This window comes from Carcharodon carcharias, chromosome 20 (genome assembly GCF_017639515.1).
Source record: "Carcharodon carcharias isolate sCarCar2 chromosome 20, sCarCar2.pri, whole genome shotgun sequence".
In the NCBI taxonomy this organism is placed as follows: domain Eukaryota; kingdom Metazoa; phylum Chordata; class Chondrichthyes; order Lamniformes; family Lamnidae; genus Carcharodon; species Carcharodon carcharias.
This window is the reverse complement of record NC_054486.1, coordinates 41,006,289-41,020,750: the sequence shown is the minus strand read 5'-3', so window position 1 is coordinate 41,020,750 and position 14,462 is coordinate 41,006,289. Positions and strand designations below refer to the sequence as shown.

Here is a 14,462-nt window from a genome sequence, read left to right as displayed (position 1 = left end):
TGAAAGCTAGTTCAGGGATTAGAAGTTATCTGGCTGAGAAAGGAAAATAAAGGGCCCTCAGGAGATAAGGATCACTTTGGACTGGTTTTGGGAGAACAGTGTCTTGTAAAGGGACAGAATAAAATGGAGCCAGGGAAGGAGATATTTGGTTGTTTTAAATGTTAAATGGGAGATCTTTCCTGTAGCTTAGAGTATAAGTTGCCTATTGAAATACTGTTTAGTCAATGTTGCTTTTGTTGTGTGTTCCAGTAAAAGCCTTAAAACTTGAAATCTTATTGTACAGATCCTTATTAAGTTAATCGCTGGGAATTTGAATTTATTGTTAAGGGCATTGTAACAACGGACACAGGCCAAATATCTTCCTTCTATGCTCTAACCATTTTATGATCCAGTTAGAAGGTTTACATTTCACATTGTATCCACCTATTGCCTACCTAATAACCATAGCTCCAACTTTGATTGCATTTCACTATAATCAGTATATCTCCACTATGTTGTATCTTCTATTCTTAAGGATGGTGAAGTCTGTTTCATAAATCTCCTGGAACTGACATCTGCATCATTTTGTGATCAGTTTTGTGGACTGGGTGAGATCAATAAACAGTATCTATCCCCTTGACTATAGTGTCTCCTTTCACAGCCACATTCCTCTTTGCACTTCACCATGGTGCCATGTTCAGTCCACTCTTCCACCTTGCAGTCCTTTTCCTCATCCATACAGGTAGCAAGCACCTCGTACTTGTTGGACAAAGGGGCTGAAGCTCCTCCATCACTACATTCCGGTCTCCATATGTGCCTTAGCCGCAATCGCACCCTCCTATCCCTGACCCTTGACAACTCTAAAGTTCCTAACCTAAGGGCTGTGACTGCCTCTTAGAACAAAGTAACTTTCCCCCTTCCTGAGGCATTGCAGTGTCTGCAGCTCAACTCCAGCTCAATGACTTTGAGACAAAGCTGCTCAAGCTGCAGACCCCTACTACAGACTTGTTTGCCCTGGATCACACTGGCACCCAGGAGCTCCCACATCCTACAGGCGCTTGTCACCTATCATGTCTTGATTAATAAACTTTACTACTGCTAGTAAACCTTGCTACTTCTCATGAAACCTTACAGTCACTTAGAAATTGTAGGATAAATGAAAAAAATGCTCACCAACCAATGACTTACGTGTTTCCCTGTGACGTCACACTTGATTTCTCGCCAAATGTGGTTGGTCCACCAATTAATGCAAGAGATTTAATTTTTCTTTTAATTTAATTCTAAATTGCTAACATTGACAGTTATCTTTGGCCCCAAATGTTTACAGCTCTTGAGGGGAAAAATGGTGACTATATTTACCAAAGGCACTACAAACATTCTAACAGGAATAATTTCTACTCCCATGTAAGGCCTCATAAACCATAATATTTACATAATGGTCATGTGTTCATGAATGTGGCAAAAGTAACGTGTAATGTCTAAATTATATTTCTGAACAATTTGACAGGTGGGAATATTTTTGTCTATATAATGTGTAAGGTATTTTGAGTGCCTTAACTTTCTCTGTTCATTTAACCACTTTAAAGTTGTAATTACTTACTTAATAAATTTAGCTTTGGTTGTTACCAAAAAGATAAAACTGAGATTGTTTGCAAATACCCAAGTCGCATAGTATAAGTCTGGCTGAACATGTTCTCACACTGAACAATTTATCCTTCAACTCCTCTCACTTCCTCCAAATAAAAGGTGTGGCTGTGGGTACCCGCATGGGCCCCAGCTATGCCTGTCTCTTTATGGGGTATGTGGAACATTCCTTGTTCCAGTCCTACTCCGGCCCCCTTCCACAACTCTTTCTCCGGTACATTGATGATTACTTCGGTGCTGCTTCATGCTCTCGTCGGGACTTGGAAAAATTTATTAATTTTGCTTCCAATCTCCACCCCTCCATCATTTTCACGTGGTCCATCTCTGACACTTCCCTTCCCTTCTTTGATCTCTCTGTCTCGATCTCTGGTGATAGACTGTCCACCAATATCCATTACAAGCCTACCGACTCCCACAGCTACCTCGACTACAGCTCCTCACACCCCGCTTCCTGTAAGGACTCCACCCCATTCTCTCAGTTCCTTCACCTCCGTCGCATCTGTTCTGATGATGCCACCTTCAAAAACAGTTCCTTTGACATGTCCTCCTTCTTCCTTAACTGAGGTTTTCCACCCACGGTCGTTGACAGGGCCCTCAACCGTGTCCAGCCCATCTCCCGTGCATCTGCCCTCACGCCTTCTCCTCCATCCCAGAAACATGATCGGGTCCCCCTTATCCTCACTTATCACCCCACCAGCCTCCGCATTCAAAGGATCATCCTCCGCCATTTCCGCCAACTCCAGCATGATACCACCACCAAACACATCTTCCCTTCAACCCCCTGTCGGCATTCCTTAGGGATCGTTCCCTCTGGGACACCCCGGTCCACTCCTCCATCACCCCCTACTCCTCAACTCCCACCTATGGCACCTCCCCATGCCCACGCAAAAGATGCAACACCTGCCCCTTTACTTCCTCTCTCCTCACCGTCCAAGGGCCCAAACACTCCTTTCAAGTGAAGCAGCATTTCACTTGCATTTCCCCTAACTTAGTCTACTGCATTCGTTGCTCCCAATGCGGTCTCCTCTACATTGGAGAGACCAAACGTAAACTGGGCGACCGCTTTGCAGAACACCTGCGGTCTGTCCGCAAGAATGACCCAAACCTCCCTGTCGCTTGCCATTTTAACACTCCACCCTGCTCTCTTGCCCACATGTCTGTCCTTGGCTTGCTGCATTGTTCCAGTGAAGCCCAACGCAAACTGGAGGAACAGCACCTCATCTTCTGACTAGGCACTTTACAGCCTTCCGGACTGAATATTGACTTCAACAACTTTAGGTCTTGAACTCCCTCCTCCATCCCCACCCCCTTTCTGTTTCTTCCCCCTTCCTTTTGTATTTTTCCAATAATTTATATAGATTTTTCTTTTCCCACCTACTTCCATTATTTTTAAATCTTTTATGCCCCCCACCCCCACTAGAGCTATACCTTGAGTGCCCTACCATCCATTCTTAATTAGCACATTCGTTTAGATAATATCACCAACTTCAACACCTCTGTGTTCTTTTGATCTTTTGTCTGTGACTTCTTTTGATGATCTGCTCCTATCACTGCTTACTTGTCCCTACAACCACACCACCCTCCACTTCTCTCCCCCCACCCAACACCTACCCCCCCCCCACCGCCCAAACCACCTTAAACCAGCTTATGTTTCACACCTCTCCTTGGATTCACCTAGTTCTGTTGAAAGGTCATGAGGACTCAAAACGTCAACTCTTTTCTTCTCCGCCGATGCTGCCAGACCTGCTGAGTTTTTCCAGGTAATTCTGTTTTTGTTCTGGATTTCCAGCATCCCCAGTATTTTGTTTTTATCTAGTATAAGATGTACTGGAGGCTTTGTTTGGAATAAGTTATTTTAAACTTAATTCAAATTCTAAAAGTAAAAGCTATGTCTTCTACTAATAATCAATTAAGATTTATTTGCCTTGGATTTTATTGATCCCTAATTTATTTTGCTCTTGAATCATCTACATAACCCAGAAAAACAAGCACCCGTTTAATCCTCTGTACCATGAATGATGTTGAGGACCGAATGCAGCAAAATAATGTGTTTGATGTACAACTAGAAGTGAATTTACAATGTTTGCCTTTTATGTTAAGGAGTAAGGAAATGATTAAATCACAAGTAAAATGATAACTTGGTTTATGAACTCGTAGGGCTAGAATTTGTGGTCAGTGGTGAATGAACACCACTCACTTTTTGTTATATTGTGGGCTTTCCCACTGTAATTTGCCACTATTAGAGAGGTAAAACGGTGCTGTCTCCTTAACGAAGCAGATTGAACAGTTCTTCGTAAACCACAAGCCCAGGATTTTGTTTCTGGCTTGGGTGTGCAGAGATGGCAGAATTCCTGGCTCCGCAAGCAGGTCTCTAAAAACATCTGCCTGAACATCTGATTTTTGGTCTGCAGGCGCGGGCTGGTATAGGAGTTGGGGCAGGCAACGCCGAAAGTAGTGAGTAGTCAGGCAGGCCCAGTGTGGGTTGAACAACACAGGCAGAGGTAAAAAGTGGGCCTTCAGCAAGGCCCATTTGAGAGGTAGGTCATCAATGGTGAAGTCCCTGTGCCTCGGAGGAGATGTCATTGCCTTGTTAGATCAATGTTCAAGCTGTAAATGTTGTCCAACTGTTAGTTGACCCTGGAATGGATGGCCCATCATGGGCTTTTGCTATGGGAGAATTGTCGTGTTGCTGCTTAATCAAAATGTACTCTACTAAACCACTGAAAGCTTGAAATGGATTCACAGGACACAGCCATGGAGATGCCATCGTCTTGCCCCCACTACCTCGTACAGTTATTATGCAGTTAGCTGCCAAGACTCAGCAGGTGGATGAATGATGAATATTGCCATGTTCATTATCCCATCCACTTGCCCTTGTGCCACCCATATATCAGGATGCACCCACACTGTTGGCCCTTGACCAGGCCCCTCACAGCTGCACACTGTAATAGCGTAACAGTGTGACTAAGATGGAGCAATCCAGTAGGTCATGGAACACAGCATGCTACCTTGGAGTCACAGCCACATGGCACCAAACATTTGCGCAGAGCCCTTTTCTCCACTGAAACTGATATACTGAAAATGTTTAGTGCATATACGCACACAAATGTGAACAAGAACATTGCAATCTGAATCATTACAACCCTTTGCACCTTAAGTTTTTAATCATAGAATGTCACACAGAGGAGACTCGGAAGGGATGAGCCCAGCTGCCCCATGGTTTTCTGACCAGGACCTTCAAGTTTTGGTGGAAGAGGTCCTTAAGAGGAGACCAGTCCTCTACTTTGTTGGCCGCCATAATCCCCTGCAGTAACCATGAAGGCCTGGATTCAAACTTCAGTTGTAGTGAGTGCAGCAGGACACCATCAGCATTTATGGATTCAGTGCAGGAAAAAGTTCAGTGATTTGTGTTTTGGCAAGGTAAGTAGCTTTGTTCATCCACACACAGCTCCAAGGGAAGGGTCATATATGCATGGCTGCAGCTAAGATGCAACAAAAGACAGATGCCTCTACTTCAGCATTGAGGCTTGTATGTGTAAACATGTAGGTGCTCACAGAACACATATGAAAGAGCATTGTGATGTACAGTGACAGTGAAGAGAAATATCTCTCCATGTAATACATGTCAGGCTAATGTAAGTTCATGTTGTCATTGCAGAACAAAAAGGCGAAGAACGCCACAGGGATGGCCCAGATTAGGGTGGGTGAGCCTGGCTGAGGTGCATCCGATCCATGCAACAGATGGCCCTGGATATCGCCAGAGTGCCTGAACAGCTGTCGGTTGTTGTTGGTGAATCACTGTTAGTAGCTGATCAAGACAGTGTTGAAATCACCTTAGCATATGGTGGTCATGGTGGGAATCTTGTTGTCACTTCATTGAGCACAAGAGGACGTTGGCATGAGAGATTTGTGTCATTAGGACAGCATGAGCAGAGTTAAAGCAATGGTGTGCATCAGAGTTTTCCCAATGACCTAAATAACTCCTTTGCTGTCTCACACAGGTCCCAACCCTGCACCTTCATATGCCCGGTCAGATCATCCCATGAGCATCAAGAGTAGGAACAGATGTCTGAGGAAGCCGCATCACATCATACTAGCCCAAGCATCACCAACTCACAAGTACTTTGGGGGGGATGTAGCACATGTAGAGTTGGTGGCACAAGATGAAGAGCACCATACAGTGCAGGAGGAGGTGTCAGAGTCAAAGACATCTGTGCACAGTCCCACTCTGAGGAGGGAGGAAAGTCATCTTGATGTTCAGTGAGCATGAACTTCGAGCCTCAGCAGTCACCTTTTGGGGCACAGCTTTTAGGTAATCAGCATCAGAAGTGTAGAAATCTGGCAGAGTTCCCTGAGGCAGTGGGACTGTGAATGGAGGAGTCCATCACTGTCATGAGCTCTACATTGCCCTGGGGTTCATCTGCCTGAGCCCCAACCATGAGAGATTGGCCAATCTCATGGAGAAACACAAGCAGCAGCACTCGGGAGTGGATGTAAGAGCAATGTCTCAACCATGAAAGGGTACAAGCCTCCCTCAGTAGCCTTGATCAGTCCGCTCAGAGTATAAGCACTGACGTCCATGGAAAATGTGAGGAACTGCATACTCCTAATAGGTCAGTTGCATCGTTGGCACAGTGGTTGCTGGAATGGATGATTGCTGTGCACCAGCAGCCAGCCCCATCAACCCCACCTGAAGGCCAACCCAGGGCTGTGCAGGTCACTAAGGGTGAAAATACCAAGAGCTCCTCAGCACATTCATCCCTTTCACCTCCCCAACCTCTTGTCAGAGCACTTGTTTGCACATGTGCCAGTGACCACAGCTGCCCATGCAGAAATGCTGAAGCTGCAGTCTGAAGGAGGTCCCCAATAAGTGCCTGCATGACGAGACAGGTTACCGCGCTCCTCTTTGCTCTTCAGACAGAGAAGTGAGCAGCCTGCCTCCACCTCCTCTGAGGCAACCTATAGTTACACTTTTCACATTGTATATAGCACTTTTGAGCACTACTTGAATATATTTACTGTTGCTTGTGTGTGTTTGTACACCAGAGAGCTCAAAAAGAATGGTAACATTAAGAAGACTGTTCTCACCAGTAATAATGAGGTCCATCTCAACATGCAGTCAGCAGGCTAAAGGCTGTTGGCTAATTTCAGATGTTTCACGGGGCTTCTTCCTTCTCTGCTGTATCGCATAAGATTCTAGTATTCAAAGGTTCGAGCATTGAGATGCTCCTTGTATGTTTCACTGTCCATCCAAGCTTGACTTTACGGCAGGATCAATGATTAGACTCCATCAACAGAAGCTGGGCAGCAGGTGCATCTCAAGCATGTGTGCTGGGTGCAAGGCATTTGTCTGCATTGCAGTGTTATACATTGGCCGAGGTGTAGGCATGACAGCTTTGAGAGGCCGTGTATCATGCAGGTAATATTAGACATCTGCTGTACCCACTACTTTAGCTGCGCTTGCATTCCAGGTGTCACAGGATGTGCTTTGTGCGGCAAGCAGAGGCATATAGAAGCCAGGAATGTTGCACGTGGCACAAACTGAATTATTATCCAGAATGGATGGTGTACAAGTTCTTTCATAGAGCTTTGTTGCACAGCCAAGGACGGCTCATGCCTGAGATATCTTATCTACATGTATGCTAAGACATACAATCTGACTTTGTGTCACTCTCAGCATTGTGAGCATGGTTTGATTATAGACAATTTGGCAGCATGGGCCCCTCATTTACAGTCATTGGTGTTCCTGTGAGAGGGGGCCAGGTTATGAATGACTTATTACCATGTTGCAATATGATGGGGCTCATGGTTATGACGGTGAGGGTTTTAGCCACATGAATGTGACTTAGTCAAATTCCTTGATGTTTATTGCTTCCCTTGTGGGAGATGGGCAGTCCCTTGAGTAATCACTGAGTAAACATATACGATTTTTTTAGGTGGAAGTATGTCACCAGGAACTGGCTGATGGCAATTGTGATACCACTTGACCTTATGAGAACCTGTTTTGCACATGGACCTGTATGGTGAGGATCCTGTCCTACACAGTCAGTCCTGGCTACATGGCCAGCTGCCTCACAGCTGCTCATTTTTTTTTTCGCTGTTGCACGCAATTTATTCAACAATGTGGTAAATAAGAAAAAAATCAAATGTAGCAGTCTATACAGTGATCCAAAGTTCATAAAAGTAATTATCAATAAATTGCATGATTTACATGTTTCTTGGTAGGATTTTTTCTTTTTAACGTACATCCATTTTTCAAGGTGTAAAGAGGCAAAACCAAGGGATAAAATCAGCCACGTAGTCTTTTTAAAGAATCCTTCGATAGTCGCACCAAAAAAACAAAATAAAAAGCAAAATGTTCACCATTAAACTGAAAAAAATGCCCCCACAATATTCTACATCTGCAGCTGCCAGTTTGTGCAATAGTCTCTCATTTTACCTGTACAAATTATTAATACTTTGAAATTTCTGCTCAAACCTTTGTATAGAAGTAGAAAAATATTAAGGGAAGAAGGGGTACACGAGGTATCATAACCCTTTCCTGTCAAAAAATATGGATGTATACTGTAGCACAGGCTGTTTTTTCTTTTCTATGAAATGCTTCACGTTAATGAACAAATGCTTACAAGATTCTTTGAAGTTAGAAAATAAAAATATGGATTCAATTCTCCTTTTAAAAAAATGTTGGCATGGGTTTTCTGCAATTAAAACAACAACAGGAAATCAAGAAAAAAAGGGACTGGCTGATCATCATTGGTGGCCTCCTCATGCTCATCTGTTTCGGAATCTTCCAAATGGACAGGGGCTTCCTCCTCATCTTCCTGCTCCCCAGTGTGTCAGTATAGAAGTTCTTAAGGGATAGCCCATGTTCTCTCGAAGCGAACCATGGATCTGTGTTGGTGACTGAAATAGTTATGAGAGTTGGGTACTCCTTTGTATGAAGGAGGCATGGCAGCTGCCAGGGAACCTTGCACACAAATGAAAGAAGAACTTGTGATAACAAACAAGCTGTATATTGAAAACAAAAACGGAATTACCTGGAAAAACTCAGCAGGTCTGGCAGCATCGGCGGAGAAGAAAAGAGTTGACGTTTCGAGTCCTCATGACCCTTCGACAGAACTTGAGTTCGAGTCCAGGAAAGAGCTGAAATATAAGCTGGTTTAAGGTGTGTGTGTGGGGGGCGGAGAGATAGAGAGACAGAGAGGTGGAGGGGGTTGGTGTGGTTGTAGGGACAAACAAGCAGTGATAGAAGCAGATTTAGTTGAAAAACCTCATGTTGATTTGGGGCCTTTATGGCTACATGGGTGCAATCAATGATACCCTGTACCTGAGGGAAGCCTGCTCACTGGGCAAAGACAATGGCTCTCTGCGTCCGTGACACTGAATCTGTAGGGAAATTAATGTGATTCCCCACACAAACAAATAGGCCATCAGTTACAACCTTAATGCAGCTGTGTGCTGCTGACTGGGATATACCAGAAAGGTCTCCTGATGATCCCTGGAAAGATCCTGAGGCATAGAAGTTGAGAACGATGGTTATTTTCACAGCCACTGACAGGGCATGGGGGTTAATGGACCGTGGCTTGAGTTGCTGCTGGACCATGCAACATATGTCTGTCACCACTTAGCCTCTGTCACCTACAACTCTGTCCATCATATTGAGGTCAGATGTCCTAGGTTTGTACACTCTTCCCTCAGGGCAGTACCTGGTTGCCCTGACTGTCGCTCTCCTTCCTGGTGTGTGGGAAGCAGCCTCTTCCTCCTTATCCTCTGGCCTCTGGCTGCTCATGGTGACTGGCTTCAATGGCCTCAGTGTGCAAGGGTGCCATGCTCATCTTCTGTGTTCCTTTGCTCAAAACACTATCTGCCCTTCTTTAGTACAAAGTTCTTCCTGGCATCTGGACATATGAATCAAGCCAGAGCAGCAGTAATTGCCCTGCGAGACTAGGAGCCCAACCCTCCTCCTTCCTTGGGTTAAGGGAAGACGGTTAGAATTTTGTTTTGTGCCACTTCTGGGGCTTTGAATAAAATTTTGAAGCAAATTTCACAGGGGTACCCTACCTCTCCAAAGAGATTCCTGGTTATCCAAGGAAATATGTTAAGTTCATACTTGCTTCTTACCAGGTCTACTTTACACACTTGAGATCCATACTCTAGACTACCAAAATCAGGCTAGAGAGGAGACTGCTCCTTACTTAAATGGCCAGCTGCCTCTGTAAAATGGGCAAACGCCCAAACAGAAATGGTAAGTGCCGTACTGAGGGGCAGGACTAATGATTATTAGGTAGTTACACTATTTTCGCCACAACGGAGAGGTTTTCTGTCGTGAAAATCAGAAGGTCAGAAGGAGATGTAAAATATTGAATTAAATGTGTAGAGGGAAAGAAAGATGAAATTAGGACAGATGACATAGAAGAAGTAAAACTGCACTGTTTATTTTAATTTTTACAATCTCTAATAAGTAAAATCTGAAGGAATGAAATTCCAGACCTTTAAAGGTAAATTTTACCAAAGATCTTGTAGCAGTAATTAAGACTTAGCACAGTGTTAAGAATTTATTTGCACTTAAATGAACAAGCCTAATTTTTTTTCTTGTGTTTTAAGTGGGTATCAATCATTGAAGTACTGCAAATTAATGTGTTCTATGTATTTTGAATACCAAGACTCTCGGTGAGATACTGTTACAGCAAAGCTTGTGGGGGAACAGGAAAATTCAAAACAACTTCCTGATTTGCACCTTTAACTGCACATGTGCAGTCGCCAAAAGTTCCTGTCCAATTTACTCCTTAATAATGATGAATTGCCTCATCATTATTTCCAATGCAAAATCTGGAACTAACAGTTCCATTTGCCATAGCATATTTCCACAGTATCAAAATATTAAGTGAATTTAACTTAATCCAGCAATTCAGCAATGATCAGCTATTATGTTTAGTATATGTTTGGCCCCATTATCTTTTTGTAGTTTAAGCAGCAAAATAACAGGCAGCAATTGCACCCTATTTGTTCAAGTCTTTTTGTTGGATGGTATTAAAAATAAACAACTTGTTTGTTCAAGTAGCAGTCTGATTGGTTTATGAAAACTGCTTCCTGCCTTTGGAGTACATTCTCAGCAAATTGCCAGTTCATTGCCTGTCATCCACTGTTAAACATAGCAAATGCATTGCATTTTCAGTTATTTTATACTTTAAGCTATTCCAGTCATGGTTGAGCTCCTCCCTAAAAAGATTGAACAATTATGTTTAGGTTTCTTTTCGATGCTCTCATATTTGAAAAAAATCTACTTGAAAACAGGAATCTATAATAAGTTTCCTTCAGCCTTTAGCTTATCAGAATTGAAAGCATCGCTAGAGGCGTTCTCACCCGTAACAACGTTTATTTAAACTATATAAATAACACTTCTTTAAAATAAGTAGGAATTAAATGCATTTATTATTTTTTTTAAAACTCTCCTTTAATGTTTGTTAAAAACAATCATTACTTGATTGTCCTTGGTTATCAAGAGCTTTCCAAGTTCAATAATGAACATTTCAAGACCTGGTCAGCAAAACATTAATGAAGTTAACTTGAGTGTTAGGCTTGCAACATTTTTTTTCTTCATTTTGCTTCCACTATAAACAAAAATAATTAATCTGTCCAAGACTGTGTTGCAAATTAATTTTGCATCTTATTGTTGAGTAGGCCATATTTAGTGATCATGGGGCACTTCCAACTATTGTTATGGACCGTGATGGGAGGGGTGCACAGTCAATTCTAGTCCCACTTCTCCACAGGTCGTGACAAAAGTTTAAATGCTTAACTCACCCATAAAACTGGCTAGGTCTTTACCTTTGATACTGTTATTTCCAGCATTAAAGAAACTCTAAACAGGCTTCTTTCATTAAACACAAATAAATAATTTGCAAAATACTGCGGATGCTGGAAATCTGAAACGAAAACAGAAAATGCTGGAAAACCTAGCGGGTCTAGCAGCATCTGTGGGGAGAGAAACAGAGTTAATGTTTCGAGTCTTTTCCTGCGGCTACAAGCCATGCTGGAAGTCAAAGAGCTTCAAGAATATTTTATGTACAAATTAGGAAATACATATCCAGTTCTTTACATTTCTCTGGACAATCCCTGCAGATATTAACATACAGTGCTCCCCAGCTCTGAATGAATAGAAACATGCTTCTGGTGCTCTGTAAATTATACCTTCAAACAACTCAACTGCCCAAAACAAAATTGGTTAGAACATAAAAACAGAAAATGCTGAAGAAACTCAGCAGGTCTGACAGCATCTGTGGAGAGAGAAACAGAGTTCACATTTCAAATCTGTATGACCCTTCTTCAGAGCTAAAGAGAAGTAGAAATTGATACTTTTTAAGTTGGGTGGAGCAGGTGAAGCTGAATAGAAAACCATCGATAGGTGGGGGCTAAGGAGAGATTGACAAAGATGTCATGGACATCTTCGCTTGCAGCTTCATTTTTCAGATTTCCAGCATCCGCAGTATTTTGCTTTGGTTAGAACATGTTTTGTTGACATTCAGCAACAAAATTTGTTTTAGCTAGTCAACAATTAGAGAAATTCAGAAACCTGATGACCACGTGAACCCATAGATTCCTATTAGAAAATTGGTTGAGCACCAAGAAGTTGATGTGTAATTGCACTCCATGTTGTTTGATGGTCTTATGGGAAAATACAATTATGAACTCAATCAATTATTGGAAAATACAATTATAGACTCAATCAATGTGAAGTGGAACCTACTTTTTAAGAATTTCATAGGCTACTTTGTTAAAGAGGACATTGGTTCACAAATGTAACCTTTATATGGAGGTCCTGAGCTTTCCTCGTTACTGACCACTTGGCTCGGAGATTGTACTTTGCACTTTGAGTCAGAAATTTGAATTTGAGCCCCGCTTGGAGAACTTCAGCCTATAATCTAGGCTAACACTCTATTGCAGCACTGAGATTAGTATTGCATTGCCAGAGGTTTGCCATCTTTTGAAAGAGAAATTAAACAGAGGCACTAAGTATCTGTTCAATTGATGCAAAAGATCACATGACAGCATTCAAAGCGCAATAGAGGAACTCTTTACCTCCTGGCCAGCATTTATCCTTTTGCCAACACAACAAAACAGATTAATTGGTCATTATATTGATTTTGTTTATATTGTAAGTGGAATCTTCCTCTACTGTATTAAAATTAGGGGCCGCCTATATAAGACGGTGATGATAAATTTTTCCTCTGAGGGTTGTGTGATTTTTGAACTCTTTGCCTTGGAAGGGAATGGAAGCAGGGTCACTGAATATTTTTAAGGCAGAAGTAGACAATCTTGTTAGGTAAGAGAGTCAAAGATTATCGGGGTAGATGGGAATGTGGAACTCAAAACACAAACCGATCAGCCATGATCTTATTGAATGGCAGAGCAGGCTCGAGGTGCCAAATTGCCTACTTCTGCTCTTATTTCATATGGTCGTATAATTTGCTGCCATATCTGCCTGTGTAGCAGTGACCACATTTCAGAAGTAATTTCTTTACTTTTTCCCCGAGGTGACTGGTAATTAATCATTTCCAAAATAGTTTTGAAAATCTAAGGAACTACTCCAGGTTATGCACATGTACCTTCTTAGAGTAAGAACAACATCGGTAGAAACCTGGGGCAGGGCCCCACTATTTGTCCTTTGAGCCAAATCTTACAGGGAAATGGGAGTAAAGAAGAAACTAATGAGGAAGTATGGTCCTCAAAAAAGCATGCAAGCAATTTAATCTTTTTGAACGTTTATTATAAATTTGGTGTTATACTAATTTTTCCAATTCAGTGAAAATGCTCCAATATTTTGTTTTTTTTACAGGGAGCATTTCCATTCTTCCTACTGTGCTTTACCTTATCACAGGAGTCCTTAAAGAAACTGCAGTAAAGAAGCTTGATGGTTGTATATCTTTAACAGTTGGTGCAGCACTGCAGGCATTGAAGGCAGTTGTCTCCTCTCCCATGGCTCGAGCTGAGAAAAGCCATGCTGCATGGACCAGGCTTCTCCGCAGTGCTCTTGCAACAATTTTGGAATTTTGGAATCCAGGTAACAGAATTTTGAACTCCTCTATATAATAAACTATACATTACATAGTCTACAAAAATGACCAATTACTCAGGGGAAAAAAACTGTTGCTAATAACTATCAGAAACAAGAAATTGCATGTATATAGTGTCCTTAATGTATAAAAATGTCCCAAAGTGTTTCAGAGGAATACAAGAACTTGCATTTACATAATAACTTAAACGTCACAAAATATCCCAAGGCTCTTTTCAGGGACATTATCAAACAATGTTTAACACACAGCTTTTAGGGCACATGACCTAAAGTTTGGTCAGAGAGTTAGGTTGTAAAGCAGCATCTTAAAAGAGGTAAAAGATGGAGGTTTAAGAAGGGAACTCCAGACCTTTGGTCCATAGCAGCTGACCAGTCGTGGAGCAATTAAAATAAAAGATGCTGAGGAGGCTCTGGCCTCATCTCCTTATTTAAAGAAAGATGTAAATGCATTAGAAGCAGTTCAAAGAAGGTTTACTAGACTAATACCAGGAATGGGCAGGTTATCTTATGAGAAAAGACTGGATAGATTAGGCTTGTATCCACTGGAAGTTAGAAGAATAAGAGGCTACTTAATTGAAACCTATTAAGATCTTGAGGAGTCTTGACAGGGTGGATGTGGATGTGTTTCCTCTTTTTGGAGAACCTAGAACTCGTGGTCATTGTTTAAAAATAAGGCGTCGCTTATTTAAGACAAGGAGGAGAAGAGATCTTTTCTGTGAGGGTTGAGAGTCTTTGGAACTCTCTTCCTCAAAGGGCAGTGGAAGCA

General features: G+C 42.1%; 1 protein-coding gene across 6 annotated transcripts in view; it reads left to right on the top strand.

The window, feature by feature from the left end:
• The window catches only part of heatr5a (HEAT repeat containing 5a), a 181,100-nt gene that overhangs the window by 154,335 nt on the left and 12,303 nt on the right, over positions 1-14,462 (top strand). For 5 of the 6 annotated variants that reach the window (XM_041214493.1, XM_041214495.1, XM_041214492.1 and 2 more), the window contains one exon: positions 13,460-13,684. In XM_041214493.1, the coding sequence (XP_041070427.1) occupies positions 13,460-13,684 (225 nt within the window). The remainder of the gene's footprint in view (positions 1-13,459; positions 13,685-14,462) is intronic. The other variant, XM_041214496.1, reaches the window with a different exon arrangement.